Here is a 25,933-nt window from a genome sequence, read left to right on the forward strand (position 1 = left end):
TAGCGAATAAATCAACTTTATCCAAACGCCGCGTTATCCGTCATAATACATCGTGTAAACTGGATTTGGACAGTTTTTCGGTCTTCGGGGCGTTGTTTTGAAAGCCAAGGACACAGAAAATGAAGACAAATGTCTGTTGAAGTCATTTTTTGACGTTTAAGTATAGGCTACATTAATTTCTATAGTAGCTATACATTGTACCAGTCCAGACACCGAAGATGCACTTGCAGTTGCCACTCCCCCTTCGAGAGATGTCAAATCTTTAGTAAAAATTTACTAAAAATCGTCATTTTATATATGTACATAAGTTACTTAAAGTGCTTTAAAATCTTATATTAACAATAGCATAGTTTTTAGTGGATTTACTGTCTCTTTTACTGCAGTATTATCAATCTCCACAGTGCAGTACACTGAATTTTCCTTTTGTTTCCTGTATTTTTGGGGTGTTTTAGGTTTGAGTATGTTTATATATTTCTGTTATGCAGGCATAATTACTTTCTGACGTGCTATTAATGTTGATCACAGACATGCTTGCTATACCATCAGTTTTTCAACATAAACTACTTATTCTTTAGGAGTTTGGGGTGGACAGTTACATGGATGGACAATAATAATGTCACTGTTGTTTTAAAATCTCTTTCGCTACCCTTTGCTATCTTATAATCAGCTGTCGCTGTAGAAGTTTTTATTATTCAGTGGACTAAAACTGAAATCCAGTCTAACTGTTACACTTTATATATGGCAATAGAAATCAGTGTTAAGAGTCTAATCTATTATTCAGTAGCAGAGATTCGTATCTAAAGCACTCAATGCATCAGTGGTTAGGGACAGTGTTTTGGAGGTTCAGCATAACAGTTAGTCACAAGGTTTTATTTTGCTTGCAGTGGTTTGAAATAATTGTGTATTTGTGTTTAAATGGACTTTATTTGATCCAAAAAAGCAGTACTAATTAAAATTATATATACACTGCGCAGATACAGTTTGAACAATTTGACTGAATGACACTCTCATCTAGCGAAGAATAGCTATCACTAACTGTTAAACGATAAACAAGAGCTTGTCTTGATATATTTTTTTTATTTCAGTTTGAGTTGAAAAATGTGTTAAAGGGAAAATGAAAATTATCCCATGATTTACTCACCGCCATCCTAGGTGTATTTGACTATCATCTTTGAGACGAACACAATCAGAGATATATATTTAAAAAATAGTCCTCCTTAGTCCTCCAAGGTTTATAATGGTTGTGAATGGTAAATGGCTGTACATAGAACGTCATGGCATTGTGTATGTCTCAGAAGTTAACGCTTTTTGGATGTGCTTCGAATGCGTATGGCTGTCGCACCGGAAGCTCGTTATTTTACTTTATAAGTTTTAAATAAGGATACTTGTCTTACACAAACGCATCGATTCGTTTCAGAAGGCCTTTATTAACCCCCTGGAGTCGTATGGACTCATTTTTTATGGATGGATGCTTTTTTTTTGTCTTCAGAATTTGGGTTACCATTCACAACCATTATAAACCTTGGAGGACTAAGGATATTTTTTAAATATATCTCAGATTGTGTTTGTCTGTGAGTAAATCATGGAATAATTTTCATTTTTGGGTGAAAATATCCCTTTAAAAACATCCACCATGCTTGGCCTAAGGTAATGCATAGTGACATTAAGTTCAAGATCAAGATTTAAGCAGAGGATATTGAGCTTTTTGTTCAACTAATAGAACAGAATTTTGAATTTGTAATAGAAAAGCACTGCTGTTCTTGTAAGGGTTATTTCTAATACATTTTGCACCGATGCGCCATCTGATGGGTCTTGGCCCCTAATGTAAAAATGCAACTTCATTTTTTATTTATTTTAATCTCAAGTATATTGAGAAGTGATGTGTGTGTGTGTGTGTGTGTGTTTATACTATATATGCAGTATATGTTTCTTATAGTATAATATACATGTTTCTGATCATAGTGATAAAACAGCCCTACCCAAGAACCTGAAGGCTTTACTGTGTTGCAGTTAAAGGGACAAAATAGAAATTGCTCATTTGATTTCCTTTTCAGTACCTTTAACAGTTTTACAGTAGCTTATAAATTAAATTGGCACAAAATTTGAGGTCAGTCTCCTGTGCTCTGTTTGACTTCTTTGTTTGACCTGCTTCACATTAATTAATAATTTTCTCTGATCTTCAGATCACTGATGCATGGTGGAATGTGTATCTGAGTATTTACCGGAAGACGCTGGACCATATGTTCAGAGAGTGGGATTCTGAATTCTGCGTCCATCTCAACTGACTAGAAGTAAGTAGTTTACATCTGTGTTTGTTCCATATTTTGATATAAAAAAACACGCAAAAGCACAAAGGGGGTACTTCAAGCTTGATTTGCTCTGATGGAATGGGCAAGTCAGGGGCCTGATTAACTGTAGTAATTGTTTTAGTTAATTCATTTCATTATAATTAATTGCAGTATGTTAACGTGTTAAATTGCCTACAGCCATAATTTTAGTCACATGGATCAATAAAAACAGGACCCATTAGACAGTATTGGATGAAATGCTTCCTAAAGCCTCTTCAGACATTGTGTCCTTTTGCTGTAAAAAGGCACTTATGTGAGTCCTTGGACTGAGTCACTGAGGAAGATGCATGCTGTGCTTCATGAAGTGAAACATTAACAGCTCTGATTGAGGTAATGGCTCTGTGGCTGTGCTTAGTCAAATGACCGATCATTAGTAACCCAAGGCCAGAAAAGGGCCAGAAGGAAACTTTGTTCCAATCACCAGGTGGTTTCAATTGTAAATTTGTAGGTATAAGGTTAGGAGTGTGAAGGCTGTGTATTTCTGTTAAAGTAGAGCGAGCACATTTTCGTTTTCATCTGCTATTGTGCTGTACAGCCTGTACAGTCTGTCATTTGATTTCAAGGCTGCTGCTGGTGAAGGAAATATGCAGCAGGTTTTCAGGACTATTAAAACAAAATGCACCCGAAGCTGCAAATAAAAGGTGTCACTTTTTGACTTCCTATTGCTGTCATAATCAGATTAAAGTTTAAAGCCAACGATTCAGTCTTATCTTCTTCACAACCGACCACCACACCCATCAAGCTAGGGCACTGCATCTGTCTGGCTGACTAACACTCCCGTCACGCCACATAAAAGCACTCATCTGTCGCAATCTGTAAATTCCTCTCACGGTTTTTGTTCAAACATTGTAACCTCAAAGTTGTCATAAACATGTGACCTTTCTTATAAGACTATTTGGTATTTAGACATACAAGTATAAACAAAAAGAGTAAAGCATCCAAGCTTTCCAGATAGAACTCATCTTGTTTATTGAACAAGGTTTAAAAATGTGTGTTACATCATCTGTTTAAATTTGGTTTGTTAAGGCCAGTATTGTAAAGTAATAGTTGTATATACAGTAGTTAGTTATATAGTTGTATATAGTTGTAGATGATGGATAGATTAAGGTTAATGATAAATGATGGTTTTATGCAATTCTTAGTTTCTAATGCTTCCATTTTGCCAGTGTTTACTTTTTTTAAAGGCTTTGACAGTCTTCACAGATACATTTTGGAGTTTTTTTTTTTTTTTTCTCGGTTAACTTCCTGTTTTGCAAATAATTTTGACTTTGATGTGGCAGATGGTGTGTTTTCATTTAAAGGAGCAAGGTGAAGTATTTCTCTCAATATCGGCTGATCGCCTGTCACATTATGAAGGGCAATTATTTGACTTAATACATTTCCCCTCAGACCAATAAAGTATTAATCTTTCTGTAAGTAGCCAATTGACCCTCCACACATATTCTCCAGTGTATAAGACATGAAGATTCCTTTTGGCATGGGAAGCTCTATGCCACTTAACCATGTGAAATTAGGGTAACAGCGGTCTTTTGTGAAACAAAGTGCAGAATGGCTGTGGCCTTTAAATATAAACCAAATTGATTTTTCCCCACACATGGCCATGGAAAGAACATCCTCAACCCTTTCACTGTCTGACACCGATGACTGCACACCACCAAAGAGGGCTTTTTATCCTCCAGCCTAATTAGCTTTGGGCGTCTTTGTCAGGAACCTCTTTGGCAAGAGCATTTAAATATTTAGCTGTGCTAATTTCTTTTTATAACCATAGACTGTCTAAATGCTGAGCATTCTTCTACAGCTGCAAGTACATTTCAAATGTGTATCTCTTCTCACAAGGACTTCAGTCAGTTAGGACTGCTGTTCTGTATTTATTTATTTAACTTTATGACAATATACACATTTGCTGAAAGAGAGAATCTGGCCAAACTGTTCACACAGAATCAGTTTAAGATTATGAATGCATGATGATTAGTTTCTTGTTGGCTGTGTGCAAAATCTTTACTGTATAGGACAATGCTTAGAAATGGGCATTTACCTTGTTTTGGTCCTGGAGACTTTAGCCCAGATGTGTTGAATTGGGCAGGATGATTTGCTTTGAAGTCACCACTGAAAAAATTGTCAAACAGACTATAATTTGATATTGTTTTGATGTTGTCAAAATTTGATTGATGAGCGGGCTTATAATTTAATGGTTGAACAGTTTCTTTTGTTAACCTGTTTATATTCAAAGATGGGTTATTACAGCTAAAGTTATCCAGCTAGTGTAAGCAAACGGCGTAGTTTGTTATTGCTCTGAGCCATCAGAGAGGAAGAGTGGGAGACAAATTTATTGTGGGTGAATCAAATTATTGCTGCAATAACTGAAAATTCTAGTTTGGTCAGCTTTTTTGCCAATATCATGAGATGTCACTCAATGTTCTTATATTTTCATGGCATGGGTCATTAATTTCGTATTACAGCTATTGTATTTCTATGTGATGTTGTTTTTATGAATGTTGAAATTGATTGTGTAGCTTTTCATTTCTTAAACAACCATGTAAAAAGACACATCATGGCCATATTCCAGGATGACAAGATTCATCATGCTCAAATTGTGAAAGAATGGTTGGAAGGGAACATGAAGAATAATTTTCACACATGAATTGGCTCCTCTGAGTTCAGACCTTAAATTAATTTAAAGTCTTTGGGATGTGCTGGAGGAGACTTTACAGAGTGCTCACCTCTTGCATTGTCAATACAAGATCTTGACCAAAAATTGTTGCACCTCTTAATGGAAAAGCATATTGTGATGTTATTTCTATCAAGAGGTGCATCAATTTTTAGAATCTTGATGATGAATCTTGGCTTTGTCATCCTGGAATATGGCCATGATGTGTCTTCCTACATGGTTGTTAAAGAAATGAAAAGCTACACACTCCATCAGTTAGGGTTAGAAGAACTGTTGCCAAACATATAGCATGCTAGAAACATCGTAATAACAGCAATAATGATCCAGTCATATGACGCTTTTCCACTGCGTGGAACGACTCGGCTTTTCCACTGCAGTTTAGTACTGCTTCAAAGTGGATGGGATTATAGACTGATCATATAGTTGCACCGCCTCTACTGCCGTGGATGCGCTCTTCGTCTACTGACCACGGTACAGCCATTTCTTTTTTCAAGTTGCGTGTGATGGTCGTTTGAAGCAAGTTGTTTAAAAAAAGTTGCGCAAACAAATGATACTGCGGTGGCTGTTAGTGACTATTTAGTGATGATTCTCTCTGACCAATCAGTGGTCTGCAGTGTTTAAATGTCACATTTAGTATCAGTACAGCACACTTGGAACCTCAACCGAGGTGGTACTATTTAAGCGAGCTGTACCGTTCCGTACAGAGCTGTCACATGCAGTGGAAAAGCGCCAATAGACTCCTAAAGTATTTGCATATTTAAATCCAAGCAACTTTTTTTTTTGCACAGGGTACATATAAATAAGCAATAAGGTACGAGAGACTGTGCTGTATCGTGAATAAGTCATGGCTGAAGGGCGCTGTAGGCACGACGCAAAGCTCCTTGGAGCCTGTCGTCAATTATTCCTTACATATACACACACACATATAATTTATATATGTATATTATTTATATATTTATATATTAATTTTATTTTTAGTTAAAGTTTTAGTAAAATATTAAAAAATGTTTTAGTAGTTTTTGATTTGTTTGTTTTTAAGTTTTAATTTTTATATTTAATTTATTTTTAGTTTATTCAGTTTAAGTCATTTTAGTAATTCACTAAACTAAACAAAAATGAAATAATTTCTTGGGCAACTAGCCGAAATAAAAGTAGTTTTTATATTTTAGATTATTTCAGTTAATGTTTATTTCAGTTGATAAAAATGTTTTTTAATGGTTTTAGTTTTAGTTAACGATAATAGCCCTGATCAATACATGACAGATTGTAAAAAACTATTAATTATGTATTATGTTTTAATTTAATTTCTAGATGAAAATATTAATTTAATAAATATTAAATTGCATTTGTGCTCATTTGAACTAAAATATAGAATCAATGTAGGACATTTACAAAAATGTATTTTCTATTGTTGTAGTATGAAATATAAATGTATAAGTAAAAATATAAAATATTGTACAACAGTCTTCCTTTCACCCTTTGTTTTAGTGTTCTGGTGGAGAAATTGAAGTCTTCATTGTTTATTCCTGCTGATGAATCACCTCTTAGTTTGGAATATGAGCATTATGTCAGCTCTGTTTTACTTCAACAGGACTGTACTGCTTGTTCACATTATTTTCACTTAGGTGACTCAGAGCAGCTCTTGGACTTGCACACAGCAGGCAGAGCTTTCCTTCACATGCCAGCTGCCAGGAGGCACAATTTACAGAATTATTATTTCTATATCTAAAATTACAGAAAAGTAGCACTGGATTTTTTAGCACTGGGTATTAGGGTGTGTAACATAAATTACAAGGTTAAATAAATTAAGAGAATTAAAAAATAAAATAAAAAACAGGTTCAGTTATGATGACTTGTGATGACTGATGACTTGTGTGGTGAAATAGATCAGCCACAGACAGATATGAATTACTGCTTTTTAGTGACAAAATCTTAAAGATAATATTCCTGATCATTTTTACAGTGCAATAGTGAAAAAAGGAATAATTATTTGCAAAATATATACAAATGATAAAAAAATGAGCGGAGCGGAGTAAAGAAATAAACAAAACATCTGCTAACTTGCATCATTTGAAGCACTAAACTAACAAAAAAAAAGAAAAGAAAAAGAAAATAAACAATCTTCAGCATCTAAATGCCAACTAAACTTACTAACATAATGATTGACGTGATGAACAACCAATAGCAAAACCTAAGAATCATGAAAGTCAAGAATGAATGAAAGAGTGAAAAGAAAACACACGGCAAAATGCAACAAATACACTTTAAGTGATAAATAAATACATGGCAGTGCCAGTTTTATTTTGAGCACTGATTGTGGAAACGGTTTATGCTCCATTAATACAGAATAATAAAAATGCAGCCAGCTTAAAACAGCTTATTTCAATGTGTGCTATTTAACTGTGCTTAAACTTTATACTGCAGGTGTTTCTTGTAGACATCATGCAGCTGCGGAAGGCGTCATGCGGAGCTCTTCAAATCAAAATGACAGGCTTGACAGCTTAAAGCATCAGACTCTCAGATTCTCTCAAAAGGTGTTGGTTCTGCTCACAGATAATGACTCTATGCTGAAGGCATTGCATCATAATAATGTGATAAAACTTCTTTCCTTGACAACTGAAATTGAACCTACATAATATAGCGCAGTGAAGCATTGCCTAGCACATAGATTAGATATTTAACACAACTTCACCTCCATCTCATCATTTCTCTGAACTCTAGATGCACTTGCCTCATTTTAAGGAACCTTTTGCACTCCAAATTTGTGCTTGGGGTGAAATGTTTAATCTGTCAGATCCCAATTCATGCAATATGCATGACTATAAATCCCACCCAGATCTGCACTGACCTTTCTTTTCTGCTGAGTATGAGAGTGTGTTGTCATGGCGAAGGCTTGACTGATGTGTAGACATGAGATCAAGATGTTCATCTCTGCTGATTGGGCTTTGAAATGTCTGTGTCGTGAGGGTCCTCCACATTTAAACCCTGCTATTTTCGCAAACCTCTTCATACTTCTCATGGATGCAATGTTTTCTTAAGCAGCAGGAAGCAGTTAATGACTAGATTACTGCCAAGCAGTTTGTTTAGGATCAAGAGGGCTCTGTCACAAGAAGGTTACTGAGCAACAGGCCAAAAAGCTACATGTTTTGTCATTGCTGGGTAGTATGTATGTAAAATGTATTTTAATGAAATTAGTTATTGTAGTCCATTTGAGGTTAATTACAGTAAAAAAAATGTACATTGTAACTAACTACACCTTAAACGAAACTCTCTAAATTTAAGATGAACCACTTCAAATGTATAATGTTAAATTATGTAATTTTCCCGATTTTTGGTACTTTAAATATTTAATGCTATTATGTCTATGAATGAACACATCTGTTTACTCTTCCTTTAAGTTTGATCATTTACTCTTCTTCATGATGTTTCAAATCCATAGGTCTCATGACCTAAAAAAATTGCCTTTTATGTGTCACACAGAATAAAGTAAATGCTGGAATTTTTGCCAAGATTTGCAGTGGTTTGGAGGAGTCGACAATAGTCACCAAAAGTTAGACCAAGCCTGCAGATTTTGGGGAGTCGGAATTTACTGATTTCACAGAAATTGTGCAGTGTATGATGGGCACAGATTCTTTTTTTAGCTTCAGACTATTAATCCGTCAAGTCTGAGGATATCAAACACGTTTGATATTTTGAGTCGATTTTAGGACACATATTGTTTTCAACAAATTATGTTTCATCATGAGTTTGTTGTGTTTAGAACGACCTGAAAGTCTGGTAGCTTTTGATCCTCATTGGTTTAGTGTATGATTTATAGTTTTTCTCTGACCATTTACAAAGTTGGCAAATGTATGATGCTTATTGTTTTAAAATCTGTTCAGATTTTAAAAGTTGTATGAGGTATTCTAGCCTTAAATCACACGTTTGGAACGACATAATTGTTTCAGTATGTGATGACAGAATTTGAATTATTTCGGCAAACCATTCCTTTAAAGGGTTAGTTCACCCAAAAATGAATATTCTATCATTTATTACTTACCCTCATGCCGTTCCACACCTGTAAAACCTTCGTTAATCTTCGGAACACAAATTAAGATATTTATGTTGAAATCCGATGGCTCCGTGAGGCCTTCATAGGGAGCAATGACATTTCCTCTCTCAAGATCCATAAAGGTACTAAAAACATATTTAAATCGGTTCATGTGAGTACAGTGGTTCAATATTAATATTATAAAGCAATGAGAATATTTTTGGAGTGCCAAAAAAACCCAAAATAACGACTTATATAGTGATGGCCGATTTCAAAACACTGCTTCAGGAAGCATCGGAGCACAAATGAATCAGTGTATCGAATCTGCTGTTCGGAGCGCCAAAGTCACGTGATTTCAGCCGTTGGCAGTTTGACACGCGATCTGAATCATGATTCGACACACTGATTCCGATGCTTCCTGAAGCAGTGTTTTGAAATCGGCCATCACTAAATGAGTCATTATTTTGTTTTTTTTGGTGCACCAAAAATATTCTCGTCGCTTTATAATATTAATATTGAACCACTGTACTCACATAAACTGATTTAAAAATGTTTTTAGTACCTTTATGGATCTTGAGAGAGGAAATGTCATTGCTCCCTATGGAGGCCTCCCGGAGCCATCGGATTACAACTAAAATATCTTAATTTGTGTTCCGAAGATTAATGAAGGTCTTACAGGTGTGGAACAGCATGAGGGTGAGTAATAAATGACAGAATTTTCATTTTGGGGTGAACTAACCCTTTAAAGGCACAGTATGTAAGTTTCGCCACTAGAGATCACTTATTCAAAACAATAACAAATGTTTCGCTTGATGGCGCTGTAAATGAGCATGGAATCATGAGAGTTGTCGTCTTCACCTCCAGAGCCGATGGAAAGCAATCCGACGGGACTTAAAGCAGAAATCATGTTCATGGATGAGCTAATGTATTCAAGTTTTATTAATGTTACTGTGGTATGAAGAAGGGAGCGGCCGAGAGTGGAACCTGTCTAATAAAATACATAATATAAAATAAAGCGTCTTTGGTGTTTCCATAATTTTTATGGAAGTAGGACCGAAAATCAAGGGTAATGCAGATACAGCGTCATTGACAGGCGACGCAATGACAAGTGCTGTTACTGTTACACTGGCTAAAATTATGAATTTCTCTGGATTTAAACATTGTTTGAAACATTTGGGATAATGTAAGTAAGTACACAATTGAACAAAATATATAACACTGTGCTAGTGGTTTTAATGCAAAAATCGTACATATTGTGCCTTTAAGTCTTTTTGAACAGAGGGTTTTGTTCTATGTGAAGTTTATTATTTCATTATTTAATATTTACTCATAAAGGAGCAGTAGACTGAATCATTTTTAAAGTTAAATGATTGCATCTCTGTGATAATTCCAAAAAATGAGATGTAAATTAATTTAAATACTAAAAAATATATAGAATGGACATAAATTCATATTTGGTCTAGTTGCTAATGCAGCAATATAGTTGCTGAGTTGTGTAGTATTGATGTATGTGTAGGCAGGTTATAGAGCAGATGGGGTTTCAAGTATTCCAGAGAGGATAGTAATGGAAGTGGTAGAAGGCTTCTTGATAATGGCAGTAAGTTAAGAATCCACACATTTTATTGGTCATGGGGGGAAGTGGAGGATGAGGGCTGAGATGGATGGTTATTCAGTCATGCAGCATTTTGTCTGATAAATTTCCTGCAGTGTTCACACTGTTGCACAAATATCTGCCAAACACAAAACTTCCAACTTGTGGGATCAATGCAATTTTATAAAACAATTAGTTCCTGTCCTTGATTCTGATTGGTCAGTAGCTGTGCTTTATTCATTTTTATCACTTCACAACACCCTTAGCAACCACTCTTAGCAATGTAAACTGTATGTTCTCAATTGATATTGTTCATTGAATCTTACTGTATTATGTAGAAGAGTATTGTGAGAAAGAGATCAAGTTTACTACCTACATTCAGATTTAACATTTTCTTTCAGGTCAGTCCTATGTTCATAATAATAAAATATATTTAAATGTCCGATGTATTATCTTGTCCTTTTAACAGTTAAGGGGTTTTCCAGTGACTGACAGCGCTAGTCAAAGCATTTGTCACTTGCGTCTTGTTCCGTATTCACAACAATTCAGTCTTTTCAATATAAAAATCTTCGCTACTGACTGACACACTCATAAAGATAGTCTTTGCCGCCATCTAATGGCGTAATAATGTAACTTCTGTTGCTGTTTGCGGTCAGGGACTATTTTTCTGGTGGAAGGCTTTTAGTGATTTTACTTCATGAAAGTTGCATTGATACATATTTTTTGGCTTTAATATATTTGTACTGTGTGGTAACCGTTTTATAAAAGCAATAAGGTACTCGAGGCTAGTGCTGTATCGTAAATAAGACCCGGCTGAAGGTGTTGCAGGCACTCTGCTTCACGTCATGCCTAACAACGACCTTCAGCTGTGACTTATTCACGTTACAGCACAGCCCCTCGTACCTTATTGCTTATATACGGGTTGCTATTTATTTATGTTTTGCACAGAATGTTCGATGCAGTTTATCGGATCATGAAATGTTTGAACAGTCTGATATGATTTTTCCATATGACATCATCAGACTTGATCATGAACCATCGCTATAACAATGAGGTAAACGTCTCTGCCAGCTCTGTAGAAATTAATGTGTGTGAATGTAACTTCCTTAGTGAAACCATAAAAAAGTGTATATAATGTATGTTTAATATACACTTTTTTTTATGGTTTCACTAAGGAAGTTACATTCAATATATTAAAGCCAAAAATTGATGATTAATTCATCTATTTTTAGAAGAATTCTGCTGCTTCAAAACACACAAAGTGTGCAAACAATTCAATGCACATTGAACAGAAATATTGTATAATAATTTACAATATTATTTATAATAACCGTTTACTATTATAATGTATTATTTAAAAAAATTATGGCAAAGATGAATTTTCAGCATCATTACTCCAGTCTTCATTGTCACATGATCCTTCAGAAATCATTCTGATAGGCTGATTTGGTGCTCAAGAAACATTTCTTATTATCAAAGCTGAAATCAGTAAAACTGTTTTTTTTTTTTTTTTGTAGCATTATTAGCATTTATTTACAATATAAACCTTTTGTAACATTATAAATGTCTTTTACTGTCACTTCTGTACAAACAAAACAAATTCCAAATTTTTGAACGAAAGTGCATGGTTTTATTTAAAATGTTGAGAAAATGCATGGGAAATGTACTTTGTGGTTGTGCTTGCTGTGGTTTTGCTGTGAGACTTTTGTTTTCAATTAATGTGAGAAATTTAAAGATCTTCACCCTCATTTTTAGGGAGAGGTTGTTTGTTGTTTTTGCACCAAATTACCAGGTCAGTAAGCTTCATCCTTCAGGCTGATTCATCATCATTTCTGTTATTCTGGTGCTGTCAGCAAGATAGATAATTAAGTTTGTTGTGGGTACATTTTAGTGTTTATTGCTCCCTCATTCAGATCTGTTATGCAATTATCTTACAAATCCATCTCCTTTCCCAAATGATTTGTGGGGCCATATTGTAAAAGTGAACAAGTCAAAATACATATCATCTTTCAAACTAAATTGACAAATTCGCAGTCTGATTGAAGTAAGATCGTAGTGCTTTTTTCCAGTTTAAACAGTTTAAACGTGCTGGCAAATGTGTTGCCGTGATTAAGCAACACTTTGTAAACGCACGGCTAATGGAGAATTAAAATGTTTGCCCTCAGTGCGCTTCATAAAACCCTCTTTGAACGTAAAGACAATGACAGAGGAAATGAGATGCTCAACATTTGAATAGAGGGCACATCATTAATAACAGCCAACCTCAAATAGCTGATTAATGATTAGAGAGGAATGATCCCTGAATATATTTATGATCATATGAATGGCCCAAAGTTCGTACCATTTGTGTTACTAGGCAACTGAAGCAACTTAATGTTTGCTGTGAAGATAATGATATGAGATTGAAGAACAATTGGATGAGCTGTCATGGATGGCAGATTGTGAATAAAACTGGATGGAGCAGACAGTTTACGTTCTGCATTTATAGTAGTGCTGTGTTGTATAGCCTGGAGGGTTTTTGAGTTTCTCTGTTTATGGTTCTCAGGCTGAAGTGTCCAAATGTCAAAATAATAACTGCTGTGAAATAAGCAGGTGGTGAAATTTAGGTGTAATTTCTGGTTTTCTTGTGCAGGTGGGACTGTAATGTTGGCTATACTGATTCAGTACAGGGTACTGATAGAAAGGATGAAAATATCAAATAAATATTTTTTTTATCGCTCATTGTCATCATTATGTGTGTAATGATGATGCATGATGACAGTTAGAGAAACAGATATTATTAATCTGCATAGTGTCTAGCAGTGTTAATTTGTGACAGTAGTAATTTGTGGATTGATTTCTGCATTTTAAAAAATATTTTTAGAAGAAATATTTACATGATTATTGTTTTTGGGTTTATTATCGCATCATAATGCAGCTTTACTATTATGATATAGGCCTACTCTGAAAAATACTTGTTATTCAGTAACATCTGTATTCTTTCCAGCATGCACTGGGGCATGAATAATTAAAGTCCCTGTAAAGTCATTTTAAAGTATGTGTTCTGAGTTTGTCACACCGCAGAAAAATGTGTTATTAACCACCCAGCCAAATTTGAATAATTAAAAAAATCAGTAAGTAAATGAAATAAGTCATCAAAATCTCGAAAAAATGAGCAACGCTGGGGGCGTGTCGGATGTCGGCGCTGAAACCACACCCACTCACGAGAGCTGCCGTCTCAACTGATTTGTCTAATGTGTCAAATACTGATGCATATAAAAAGAATCACGTTAGAGGGTTACAAATTTTAGTAGAGTTACTGTGGATTACCTAATAATTATAACATAAGCACACACGGCAACTTACACTCATTGTTGGGCACATACTGCCGACTGTTGTCGAGTCGACAAATGATGGCGCCGCGAGACGGGAGGATGAAGGCCGGGACGGGAGAGACTCTGTCCAGCCCCGTTTCATCGGTTGTCTGTGGGATGGGATGATGAAGGCCGAGGTGGGAGATAGTCTGTTCAGCCCCATTCACCAAAAACAGCAGATTATCAGTGAATCCCAGCTGTCTGATGAAAGTTTGTAAAACTATATGGTGTAGAGCGATAACTTTAGAGGCAAATTAATCCACCCCTTTTTCATATTATTGTTTTTGGAAATTTAAATAAGGAGACCAAGCTGTATTGTATATTATAATAACCAGGGCTTGACATTAACTTTTTTGCTCACCAGCCAATGTGGCTAGTGGTTTTCCAAAGTTACTAGCCACTCAGCATTTTCACTGGCCACAATTTTGCTGTTGGGAAATTACATTTTATATGATTAAAGTTGACTCTGGCATGCTTAAATTACTTGATTTTGAGTCATTTTACTTGATTTACAAGATTTAAAACCCTTTCAAACTTACAAATGCAGATTGACCACCCAAATCAAGACTATACATTGTATATATCAGGTATAGTTATTTTTGTTAGGCTATATAAAAAGAACAAAGAAGCAAATTACAAATAGTAATTTAAAAATATATATATTTTTTTTCAGATACATATGTTTATTTAGCATACATGTATTTAACATTTTTTGATGTTTGATTAACATTAATGACAGACAGGTATTTATTTGGGGGCTGCTGAATGCACGGAAGTCATATACTGACACACTGATCCAGTTTTTACCCACCTGTTTACGTCCACTTAGCCGTAAGCCATAGCCGACTGTATTCACGCGAGATACTCCACACAATGCATTTTGACATCTGTGTGTGCGTGTATTCAGGCGCAAGGAGAACTGAATCGAGCGCGACAGAGAGAGCGCGCATGCGAGCGCTTCTGTTGTGTCATTCAGCACGATTCCGCCTATCCCACCTTCACTAACCGCAAGTTATTCGATGAAGAATTGTGACTGAATTGTAATTTTGTGATACGACGAGCTTGGCTACTTTTCATTTGGCTGTAGGCTGAAATTATATTCAACCCGCCAAAGTGGCTAGTGGGAGTGGCTGTCTTACCCGCCACAGCTGAAATCTACCCGCATTTGGCGGGTTGGCGGGTGTTAATGTCAAGCCCTGATAACAACCATGTAATATGCATTTGCGTGACGAAGGCATTGCTAGCTAAATGTGCAAAGGGCTGTGTATAACTAATGGTAATGACACTCTGGATTGAGCGAGTGAGCCGCTGTAGCGTTAGGGGCGGGGCCATGCTCGGGGGCTCCAGTGCGTCATTGAACCCCCGTTTTAGCTCCGCCCAAAAAATTCTGAACAGAGAATTGGTGAAAAACTGTTTAACGCTCTAATTTAACAATTCAACACTACACAATTCAGTCTTTGTAATGTGTTTCAGCAATATATTTGTAACATTTATAATGTGTTTAGAAACAATTCTCAGAATTGACTTTACAGGGACTTTAACATGTTTGCATTTATGTGTATCTTACTGAACATGATTTGATATTTCAGTGTGCTTGATGACTTTTTGTCACTATGTTCTATTGTTTAGTATTAGCATACTGTCCTGGAACATTGCAGAGTTGTAATTCTATGTGAAAGACTATTACAGACATTTACTAGAGCCATTTAAAGGCACACTATGTAGTTTTCACCTCTAGAGGTCGCTTATTCAAAACAAAGGCGTAGCTTGATGACGCCTTGATTTCGTGGAATCGTGGGAGGTGTTGTCTTCACGTCTACAGCCAGATGAATAGAATCCGACGGGACTTGGGCAAAAATCATATTCATGGATAAGCTAATGTATTAAAGATGTATTATCATTACTGTAGTATGAAGCAGGGTGTGGCTGAAAACCATTGGAGTGGAACGAGGCAGCTGAAGCGATTGCTAGTGAGAGACAAGCGCGACACATGACACGGCTCGATAGCAGTGGAGCTTTTATTATGCCACAGACGACCACTTCTGCTTCTCTGGTAATGTGTATGTGGGGTAACGCAGCTCTGTTTTATCATATTATATTTAATATGATAATTACATTTGAGTGTGTTGAAAGTTGTTATAATGCTACTCTGTGCGTTTGTTCGGCGGATACTATGAGACACTTGCTGCTCACTGCAGTAAGCTAGATCAATATTAGTCATGGTAAAAAAAAAAAAAAGATGAGAGATTTAAACAATAAGACTTGCTGTGTTGAGCTTTATAACAATGATTAGTTTTCTGTTAAATGTATCCAAACAGTTTCTCACCTGTCTAATAAAACACATAATATATTAAAGCGTCCTTGGTGTTTTCATTGATTCTACAAAATAAAACCAGAAATGGAGGATAACGCAGACATGATCCGTGTCCTGGTTAAAATTGCTTATTTCTCTGGATTTAAACATTCTTGGAAACATTTGGGATAATGTAAGTACACCAGGTAACACAATATATAACACTGTTGTAGTGTTTTTTGGATATTTTAATCCAAAAATCTTACATATTGAGCTTTTAATAAGTTTATTTCAAAACATTCAAATATGCCACCAAATATAGTACTTTTGTTTAATATGTAGTTAGAACCAGTTATGCGAGTGAATGTATAAATGTTCTCATAGAGTTAAAGCCAAATGCCTGTTTAACTTTCATGATGTCAGTGTATTTTAAGGGTTTTATATCTCTTGAGAGACTTTGTTAATAGCATTTAAAAAGCATTAATACACACTTTAGATTTCAGCATTTAGCTTTTTTGTATTTAAAAAAAAAATCTATTTAGTACTGGCAGCTGTTGGTTAAATGCCTCAATAAAGTAAATTTGTCCATTTTGGCAAGTGCCTGCGGTTTTTCTCTCTCTTTTTTATTAGCTGCCTTACTCAGTTGTCTAATGGGAATGAGTCGAGTAATGGAATAGAACATCAGTTCAAACCCTGCAGACTCTTTGGGGCTGCTCTCCTTCGGCAACATCAGTTAATCTTTTAGCAGTAAGCAGCATCTAGTGTCTCACAATAAGTTGAGCAGCTTTAGTTTGTGCTTTCTGTCCTCATTAGATCGAGGGCTGAAGACCTAGGATCAACATGAGGCAGCTGCTGTCATGAATCAAGCACTATTCATTAACACCAAGCTAATCAATTAGATTAGACAGGCTTTGGGTTGTTCAATAAGCAGTCTGCACAAGATATCAGAGAAACATGACCTGTTCCCTTCTGTCTTTGAACCTCTTTGAAAGAGTATTCCATGCCCTGAGGCATGTCAGGTCATTTCAAGTCTAAATTATCCACACAGAAGGATAATAAAATATACATAATAACATTTCCTATTACTTATGACACATATTAGGTGTTGTTTTTCCCACCTAAAAACTGTATTCCTTAAAGCTGTTCAAAGCTCATTGACAGTAAACATTTATGCTGTCATGTCACAAGGTCATCGCTGCATTCTTTAGTGTTTGCTTCTAAAAATTACCCTATATTTATGGCTGTTGTTTGAATATTTAATTTTTTATGTGATAAAATTATGTGTTAAATGGGGTTGATTTATTAAGGCAACATTAAATTGCCACATTAAAGACATTTTTTCTATTTCAAATAAATGCTGCTCTTTTGAACTTTCCACTCATCGAAGAATCCCAAAAATGTATTGCAGTTTTCATAAAAATATTCAACATTGATAATATAATAAATGTTTCTTGATCACTAAATCAGCATATCAGAATGATTTCTGAAGGACACTGATGACCGGAGTAATGATGCTGAAAACTCATCTTTGCCATCACTGGAATAAATTGTTTTTAAACATATTAAAACAGATAATAATTATAACATAATAATATTTCACAATGTTGCAGTTTTAGTGTATTTTTGATCAAACTGATGTAGGCTTAGTAAGCATAGGAAAAATATTTCAAAAACATTTTTAAACCAAAAACAAGCTCTTACCAACCCCAAACTTTTGAATGATAGTGTATAGAACAAAAAATTCAAGAGACAAGGAATATGTAGAATTTTGTGAATGAAGGGCATCGGAAGGGAATTCTGTTGAGTTCTACACGCATACATACATTCAATGTGGTTATAACCTTGATGTTGCTTTCTTTACAGTCTTTAAAAATGTTTTAAGTATATCCCTATTCAGCTAACACAGTTTCCTCTGAATGTTTTGTGTGTGCAGCTGTGTGGGAGGATGTAGACTCGTTTCAGGTCACACATTGCAATGTTTATATATTTTCCTACTGCTGTCTTGTTTCGTTTAGTCTTACTGATAGCTTGTAGTCACAGATGTGAAACAGAATGACATGCTGTTGTTAAATTTCACAAACCCTGCATATTACTGGTTGTGATCATTTTTTTTTCTGCCCATAACTGGAATGCTAGTCACAAACCGTTCTGACAAAGTGCTCCTGCTGATGTTTTATCTTTTCTTCAGTCCTTCTGCCAGCTCAATCAAGTGCCTGCTTTCCTCTGCTGCCATGGCCTCCACACCGCCACCTCTTATGAAGAAGCACAGTCAGACTGATCTTGTGAGTCGCCTCAAGTCCCGTAAGGTTCTGGGTGTCGGCGGGGAGGATGATGACGGAGAAGTGCACAGGTCAAAGGTAAAGTCCCACCTGTCTGCATCAGTCGTTTTCATAATTGACCTCAATACCGGCTATTCATGTAAGAAAGCTTCTTTTTACAGTTTTTTTCAATTGCTAACAAGCGTTTAGCAATACTTAAAGTACTTTTTCTAAACTCATAAATAAGTTCTGTGTGATGTTTCTCAAAACATCACACAGTTAGCCAAATAGTTAATTTTCTGCCCAAAACCATATTTTGTTATATAAACACAAACTCCACATTTCAAAACGCTAAAAACCTTTTTCAACATATACTAACTCTATCAAAACACAGCAAACCTGATTCAAAATTGAGTCGTTATGTCAAAACATAGCACTAGTTTTCTATTCAACATGAACATATAGTCAAAGCGCAATGACTATGCTAACAGTTGATGGCATTATGAAAAATGCATTACTTGTCATGTTTCAGTTCTAACTGGAGAAAATATGAAATCCATTGTTTTTATAATTCAGTTTCCTTTTACTACAGTAATAGTATAATGCATGTAAGCCATTCTGTATTTTTGGTTGAGTGATGAATGTGTGCATTCTTGGAAACAGAAGTGAGTCATTATTTTATAGAATGTGCAGTAGAAAAAGAGAAGAAGAAGAAAGTAACAGAATTGCTCAGGGCAGCTACTTTTTATCTCACAATTCAATTTTTTTTTTAAATTTTTTTTTTATTTTGCAATTGTGAATATACATCTCACAATTCTGACTTTTTCCCCTCCGAATTATGATATGTAAACTATAGGAATTGAGTTTAAAAAGTCAGAATTGTGAGATAAAAAGACATAATTACCTTTTTTATTTTCTATTCATGGCAGAAATAAGCTTTCATAGGTTCCACGTGTAAGTGAAAAAAACAGAGATGCTCAGTCCAGCATTCTTCCTCCTCTCCCATACCTCTTCTTCTCCCTTGTCCTGATCCAACTTCTCCTTTCCTCCTTCATCTATTCTTCTCCCATACCCAGATATTATTTTCTCTCTGCTCCTCTGTGTTGTTCTTCATCCACACTGAACAAATCCGTTTCAAAGAGTCCTATTTTACATGTAATGGAAAGAAGTTCAACCCCTGACTATGCCTCCAACTGAGATTGGAATTTGCTTTTTCTCAGTATTTCAGTGATCTGCTAATTAAAAATGCTTATCAGTTGTTTCAGTATTTGCTTTATATATTTTTTTCAATACTTTTGAGCTGCTGTTGTTGCAGAATTAGAGGTTTTATCCTATATTTAAAGATTGGAACATTGGGTCTTCATTTCTGACTTGCTGTGTTTAAGCATTTGCAAATAAGATGAGAAAGATCCATGATTTTGGTATGAGGTAAGCTTATATGAAAAGAAAATTTAAGCATTTAAGAAATGTGTTAATTGATTGCATTTTGTGTGAAAACGACATGAATTGTGTTAATGGTATGGCCACAACAGACGGATGTTCTGCTAAATGTGTTTAGAGTTTTGAAAATGTGACTAAAGAATGGACAAGTATGTTAGCAATTGAAAAAAACTGTAATTCTATTTTTTTTTCTCCAGGCAGTGTTTTCCTGATTTTTTTTGTCATATGCCTTTTAGGGGTTTTCAAATTATTAGTGCTATGTGAAGTGTGTGTGTGTGTATATATATATATATATATATATATATATATATATATATATATATATATATATATATATATATATATATATATATATACACATACAGTCAAACCAAACATTATTCAGACATTTTTGATATATTTTTACTAGTGGGTGCAGGACACTATAGTTCATTTATGTAAGTGAGGAACTAATAAAGTAAACTGTGACATATTATACCCAAAAATTATTCATACAGTGGACTACCAGTAAAATTTATGAAAATTTGGAACCAAAAATTATTCAGACACTTTGACCTGACCATGTTTGGCTTAAAGGTCCCGTTCTTCGTGATCCCATGTTTTAAACTTTAGTTAGTGTGTAATGTTGTTGTTAGAGTATAAATAAAATCTGTAAAATTTTAAAGCTCAAAGTTCAATGCCAAGCGAGATATTTTATTTAACAGAAGTCGCCTACATCTAACGGCCAGTTTGGACTACATCCCTCTACTTCCTTCTTTAATGACGTCACTAAAACAGTTTTTTGACTAACCTCCGCCCACAGGAATACACAAGAGTTGCGTTTGTAGAGTGTGTTTGTCGCCATGTCGTCGAAACGCTGTTATTTTCATCCCGCTTTTACAATGTTTACAATGACACTGAGCGCGTGCATCTCCACGTTATGGTAAGAGGTGTGACTTTTCCTGTGCGCTCAGAGCTGTCGAATCACAACACAGGAACCGCTGGCACAATCAGAACTCGTTACGTATTTCTGAAGGAGGGACTTCATAGAACAAGGAAGTCATCAGCCCGTTTTTATGACAGTGGAAACAGCGGTATACAGATAAGTAAATTATGTGAAAAATACTGTGTTTTTTTACACGCGAAACATGAACACATGTTATATTGCACACTATAAACACAATCAAAGCTTCAAAAAAACACGAAAAACGGGACCTTTAAGTTATCTGACATAATTAAGATTAATTTTTTCTGACACAGTTTAACTCTGAGACCTTGTCATATTTATTACATTTTTTAAACTATAGTGAATAAACTGTGTTAATGAATGAAATGTGTCAGAATAAATTTTGGTTTGACTGTATATATAACTTATTCATATATTCCTTCATTCAACAGCAACCACAATCAAAAGTATTTAATTTATTGATTGATTTATTCATTTAATAATAATAATAATATATTGTGTTATTATTAATAATAATATTAATAATTAATATAATATTCTATTAAGTAAAATGGATGCATGGTTGGATTCTAACTGACTGTATGTTTTTTCTGATCGAATAGAGAAACTGCTGTTTATCATTCATATATTTCTGTTGAAAGGAATACATAAATAATAGAATATATTGCATACAGAGCTCTCTTGCTTTATGGGAGGTAGGAATACATCACACACAAACTACAAATTCATTGTGCATTAGGAACACACCTGCTATGAGAGAGGTGGCTGACTAGATGAGTTGTGGCACAGTGTGAAACGCCAGCTCGGCTCTAGGACACTAATTGGCCCCACACACTCATCCTGAATGTGCAGTCACAGTGCTTCCCACAGGTTTGAAATATACTTGCGGTGGTAGCCAGGTGGAAAATCCTATGGTACAAAAATTATCTACTACATGTGACAAACAACAAATAATGTGTGTCTTTAAAAAAAAAAAATATATATATATATATATATTTATTGAAATTCATTTTGATACAGATTATGCTGTGTTTTGGGGGGATATGAAGTAGGCTACTTTTTTATCCATTTACCGCAAAATTCCTCAACTACAACATTTGTATGCATATGAAATAATACATTTTTATGAAAAAAAAAGTTGATGATGATAATGAAGATCAATATTAAATAGGAGTTGTTTCTGGATATTGATCTAGGTTTTAGAGGCAGAATTCTGTCATCTGCTGGATAGAGAAATCTGTAGGAAATACATTTTTAGTGTAATTACCATATACATCCAGCAGAGGACCCATTAATTTTTCTGGGTGTGGCCAACTGCTCTTATAAATGCACGCGTGTACCAGGTCTTTGTCTGTGAAATATCCACCGCGTCTCTGATGGTCTTTGCCTCACATGTGGAATTGTCAGTGGGAGTAAACAGAGTTCTCGCACACAATAAACAAGCAGGTATAAAACGTGTAGAGAGAAGGGAGACTTTCCAATAGTTAGGGGCCGTTCACATGTTGCGTCTTTTGCGTCTTATTTTAAATGTAGACGCGGGACGAATGTGCTTAAATCGAGATCGAAAGCTCTGCCAAGGCGGACGAACAGCTGATCATACCTGTACAGGGCGGGTTTTTTATTTATCATCTCCATAAGTAGTAGGATAATCTAGCATTAGAGCTAATGCAAGGTCTGGAAATCCATTTATCCTTTGCTGAAACGTATTCGTCTTCATGGAGAATGCGGCTCATGATTGTTCAGCAACAAGCGTTTTTGAAAAGAGGAGAGAGTGGCGTGGCTGGCTTTTTCCACACGTTTTTAGACACGACATGTGAACGGCTTCTAAATCGAACGCGGATGGTTTCATTATCTCAGGCGGATAAAAAAGTATAAGAAAATAATAGCAATAAAAGCAAAAATGTGCCACCAAATGTAATTGGGCGGCCGTTAGGGGTGTGACGAGACGGGTATCTAACGAGACGAGACGAGACGAGACTCGAGATTGAGTTCACGAGACGAGACAATATTTTTACACACTATTTTTAAGAAATCCTCAATGGCGAAATACATGAAATATTATGCAGGTGTATTTGAAATATTTTAACTAATCATCTTGTAATGAATGTCATTTCAGTTCTACTTTCTGAGTATGAATTATCATATGCAGTAAAAGACAACAATACTCAAGTACTGTAAAAGGTTTTGCCACTAACTCAACTGACTGACTTCTCTTCTGTATGATTTCAGTCTCTTTAGGCCTTACTGCCTACGTGATTTATGAGCTTCTAGAACTTTTGACCTCCTAACTGAACTCCTTTCCACAAACTGATCATAGAAATAAAAACAGTATAAATAAAAATGGTAACACTTTACAATAAGGTCTCATTTATTAACATTAATTAGCAAACATCAACTAACAATGAGCAATATATGTGCTACAGTATTTATTAATCTTTGTTTATGTTAGTTAATAAAAATAGTCATGCATTGTTAGTTCATGATAGTTCACAGTGCATTAACTAATGTTAACAAATGAAACCTTACTGTTTGTGCTTAATAAGATTAAGAGAAAACTGTTACTATTCATTTTTATGGTAACACTTTACAAGTGCAACCATAATCGCACTCTCTCAATATTCAAAGGGCAAGTAAGACCAAATTTTTCAGAGCTAAGAGATGGTTACAACTACACAGCCCAGCCTAAGATAGCTTTCATATTGAGAGATATTTGCATTCATCAGGGAGCCGCTTTCAAAATGTGGGGTATCGAAAGCACGAATGCGTGCTCGCGTTTACTCTCACTTTCACGATCGCGCGTAACTCTGTAAATATGGAACGGCGGCGACCGTTATCCAACTGAATTAAATGTTTTTTATTTAAATACAAAGCAAAACAACAGTGGAGAATTAATGTAAACGTAGCGGTGGCATATTCTTTCCTAATCATCCTAACACTCTGTCATGGCAACATCACGAGACTACTTTTCGCCTCGACGAGAAATCTCGTCACAATTTAGTCTCGCGAGATCTCGTGACACGAGATCTCGTCACACCCCTAGCGGCCGTTAATATACCTGAGTGGCCCGCACTGGGTCATGTTGCACCACTGTGAATTAAGGATGTGCGCCACAACAAATTTTATTAACATTTAAACTGAAATTTTGCAACCAACTAGTCAACTTTAAATATATTCTCTTTGTTAGCATGTTGCAACTGTTCAAGTGTCAATTAAGTTTCATTTGTAATGTTTCTCCTTTAATCCAATATAAAGTTTAATTCTCTATTGTCCCTCATAACTGGTAGTATAACAAGCCTATAAGCAAACTTAAAGGATTAGTTCACTTAAGAATTAAAATGTCCTGATAATTAACTCACCCTCATGTCATCCAAGATGTTTATGTTTATGGAAGTAGCGACCCAATGTTTAAAAAGCGAACATGCAAAGACTAAGACAAACACCCTTTACAATAAAAGGTAAAACAACGATGTCGGACGATTTTTGAAATTAGAGGAGAAAATGACATAAAATTTTTCAGCCTACCGCGGTACTTCCGCCTACATCACGCATGACCTTTCCAGCGCGATTACGCAGAGCTAGTGCAAGATGAGCGTTTGTGGTTAAAAAGTACATCCATTTTTATTTTTTTAGAAAATGACAGATCGTTTCGTTAAATAAGTCCCTTATTCCTGGGCTGGGATTGTTTAGAGCCCTTTGAAGCTGCACTGAAACTGCAATTTGGAGTTTACCAAAATACTCCCTCACCTTGTTTATCTTGTAAGTGGATATTTCTCTGAACCTGCTTTGAGCGCCACTGGGAAAACCAATGCATGAAATTATTTTTTTCTGCTCTAGAAATACACTATTTAAAATAATATATTAATTTTAAAATGTAGTATTAACATGATGGTAATTTAAACGTAGCCTTTGTAAAAATATAAAGCAAAACATTAAATGTGGAAAAAAGAAAAGGTAAATGACTTGTGTTTCCAAGTCGACTAGCTGCAGCAGTATTGTTTAATCGATTAGTCGACTAGTCTTGTACATCCCTACCATGAATAACCCACAATGAGAGCTTTTTGGCACGACTGCCTATCTCACGCTCAGCACTATTAAAACTCATGGGGCTTTGAGGTAGTCCACATGAAACATGGGCAGCACTCAGACACAGCTGCCCTTTCCGCCCCTGCAATGTGCATCAAACCTTGGGTAGGGTCACAGAGAAAGATCAAAGAGAACATCCATTAAGGGGCAGTCACACATCACCCTCTGTTTCAACAGAGATGGCTCAGCTAGCACCATAATGGCTGGAGATGTATGCATGAATCCAGCTCCACATTAGCTTTCAAGAGATTCTATATTAATAAATCAGTAGTTTCACCAGTCAAAGTAGATCTTTTGGGTGTAATATTTTTCTGAACAACTTGAAACATTCATTTGTGGTAGAAAATGATTTTGCTCTTCCATTACTTTTTGAAGACTTGCACACTCATGATATTGATTTTTCTGTTTATCATAGAACTTAATGTGGGGCGTGGTGTATTCGAAGTACTCTGTTTAATTTCTCCATTAGTTTGTCACTCAAACAAGCAGTGGCTGCGTTCCTGTGGTCAGATGAGCACACTGTGTAGAAGGGGTGCAACGTTTTAAAGTCCTCAGGCTGGACCCAACACAAAGATGTGATGCTGAGGTTGAATGAATCTCTCATTGACCTTGATTTTGTATTTACAACTTTTTTGAGTGTACTGTAACATGCTTTTTATTGAACCTTTTGGGCTTTTGCATTTGTGCTACTATATTTTTACAGTAGGCAAGCGCTGAATATACAGACGTTCAGTACTATACAATATTCGATACAATACTATACTTGCAAAATACATACATTATACAATATATTTACTTTACTAAACCAGTACTATACTTTTTTTTACATATGCTGTATGCAATATAGGCTACATTTTTTTTCTGTAACCTCATGCTCTGGATGCTGTGTTCTCCATTTTTTTTTTTTTTTGTAGTGTCTAATG

General features: G+C 35.4%; 1 protein-coding gene across 1 annotated transcript in view; it reads left to right on the forward strand.

Moving 5' to 3' along the window:
* The window catches only part of tp53i11a (tumor protein p53 inducible protein 11a), a 34,438-nt gene that overhangs the window by 385 nt on the left and 8,120 nt on the right, over nucleotides 1–25,933 (forward strand). Inside the window, exons 2-3 of the mRNA XM_048184109.1 lie at nucleotides 2,184–2,291; nucleotides 18,472–18,640. Coding sequence (XP_048040066.1) covers nucleotides 18,515–18,640 — 126 coding nt within the window. The 5' untranslated portion in view covers nucleotides 2,184–2,291; nucleotides 18,472–18,514. The remainder of the gene's footprint in view (nucleotides 1–2,183; nucleotides 2,292–18,471; nucleotides 18,641–25,933) is intronic.

This window comes from Megalobrama amblycephala, linkage group LG3, assembly GCF_018812025.1.
Source record: "Megalobrama amblycephala isolate DHTTF-2021 linkage group LG3, ASM1881202v1, whole genome shotgun sequence".
NCBI lineage: Eukaryota > Metazoa > Chordata > Actinopteri > Cypriniformes > Xenocyprididae > Megalobrama > Megalobrama amblycephala.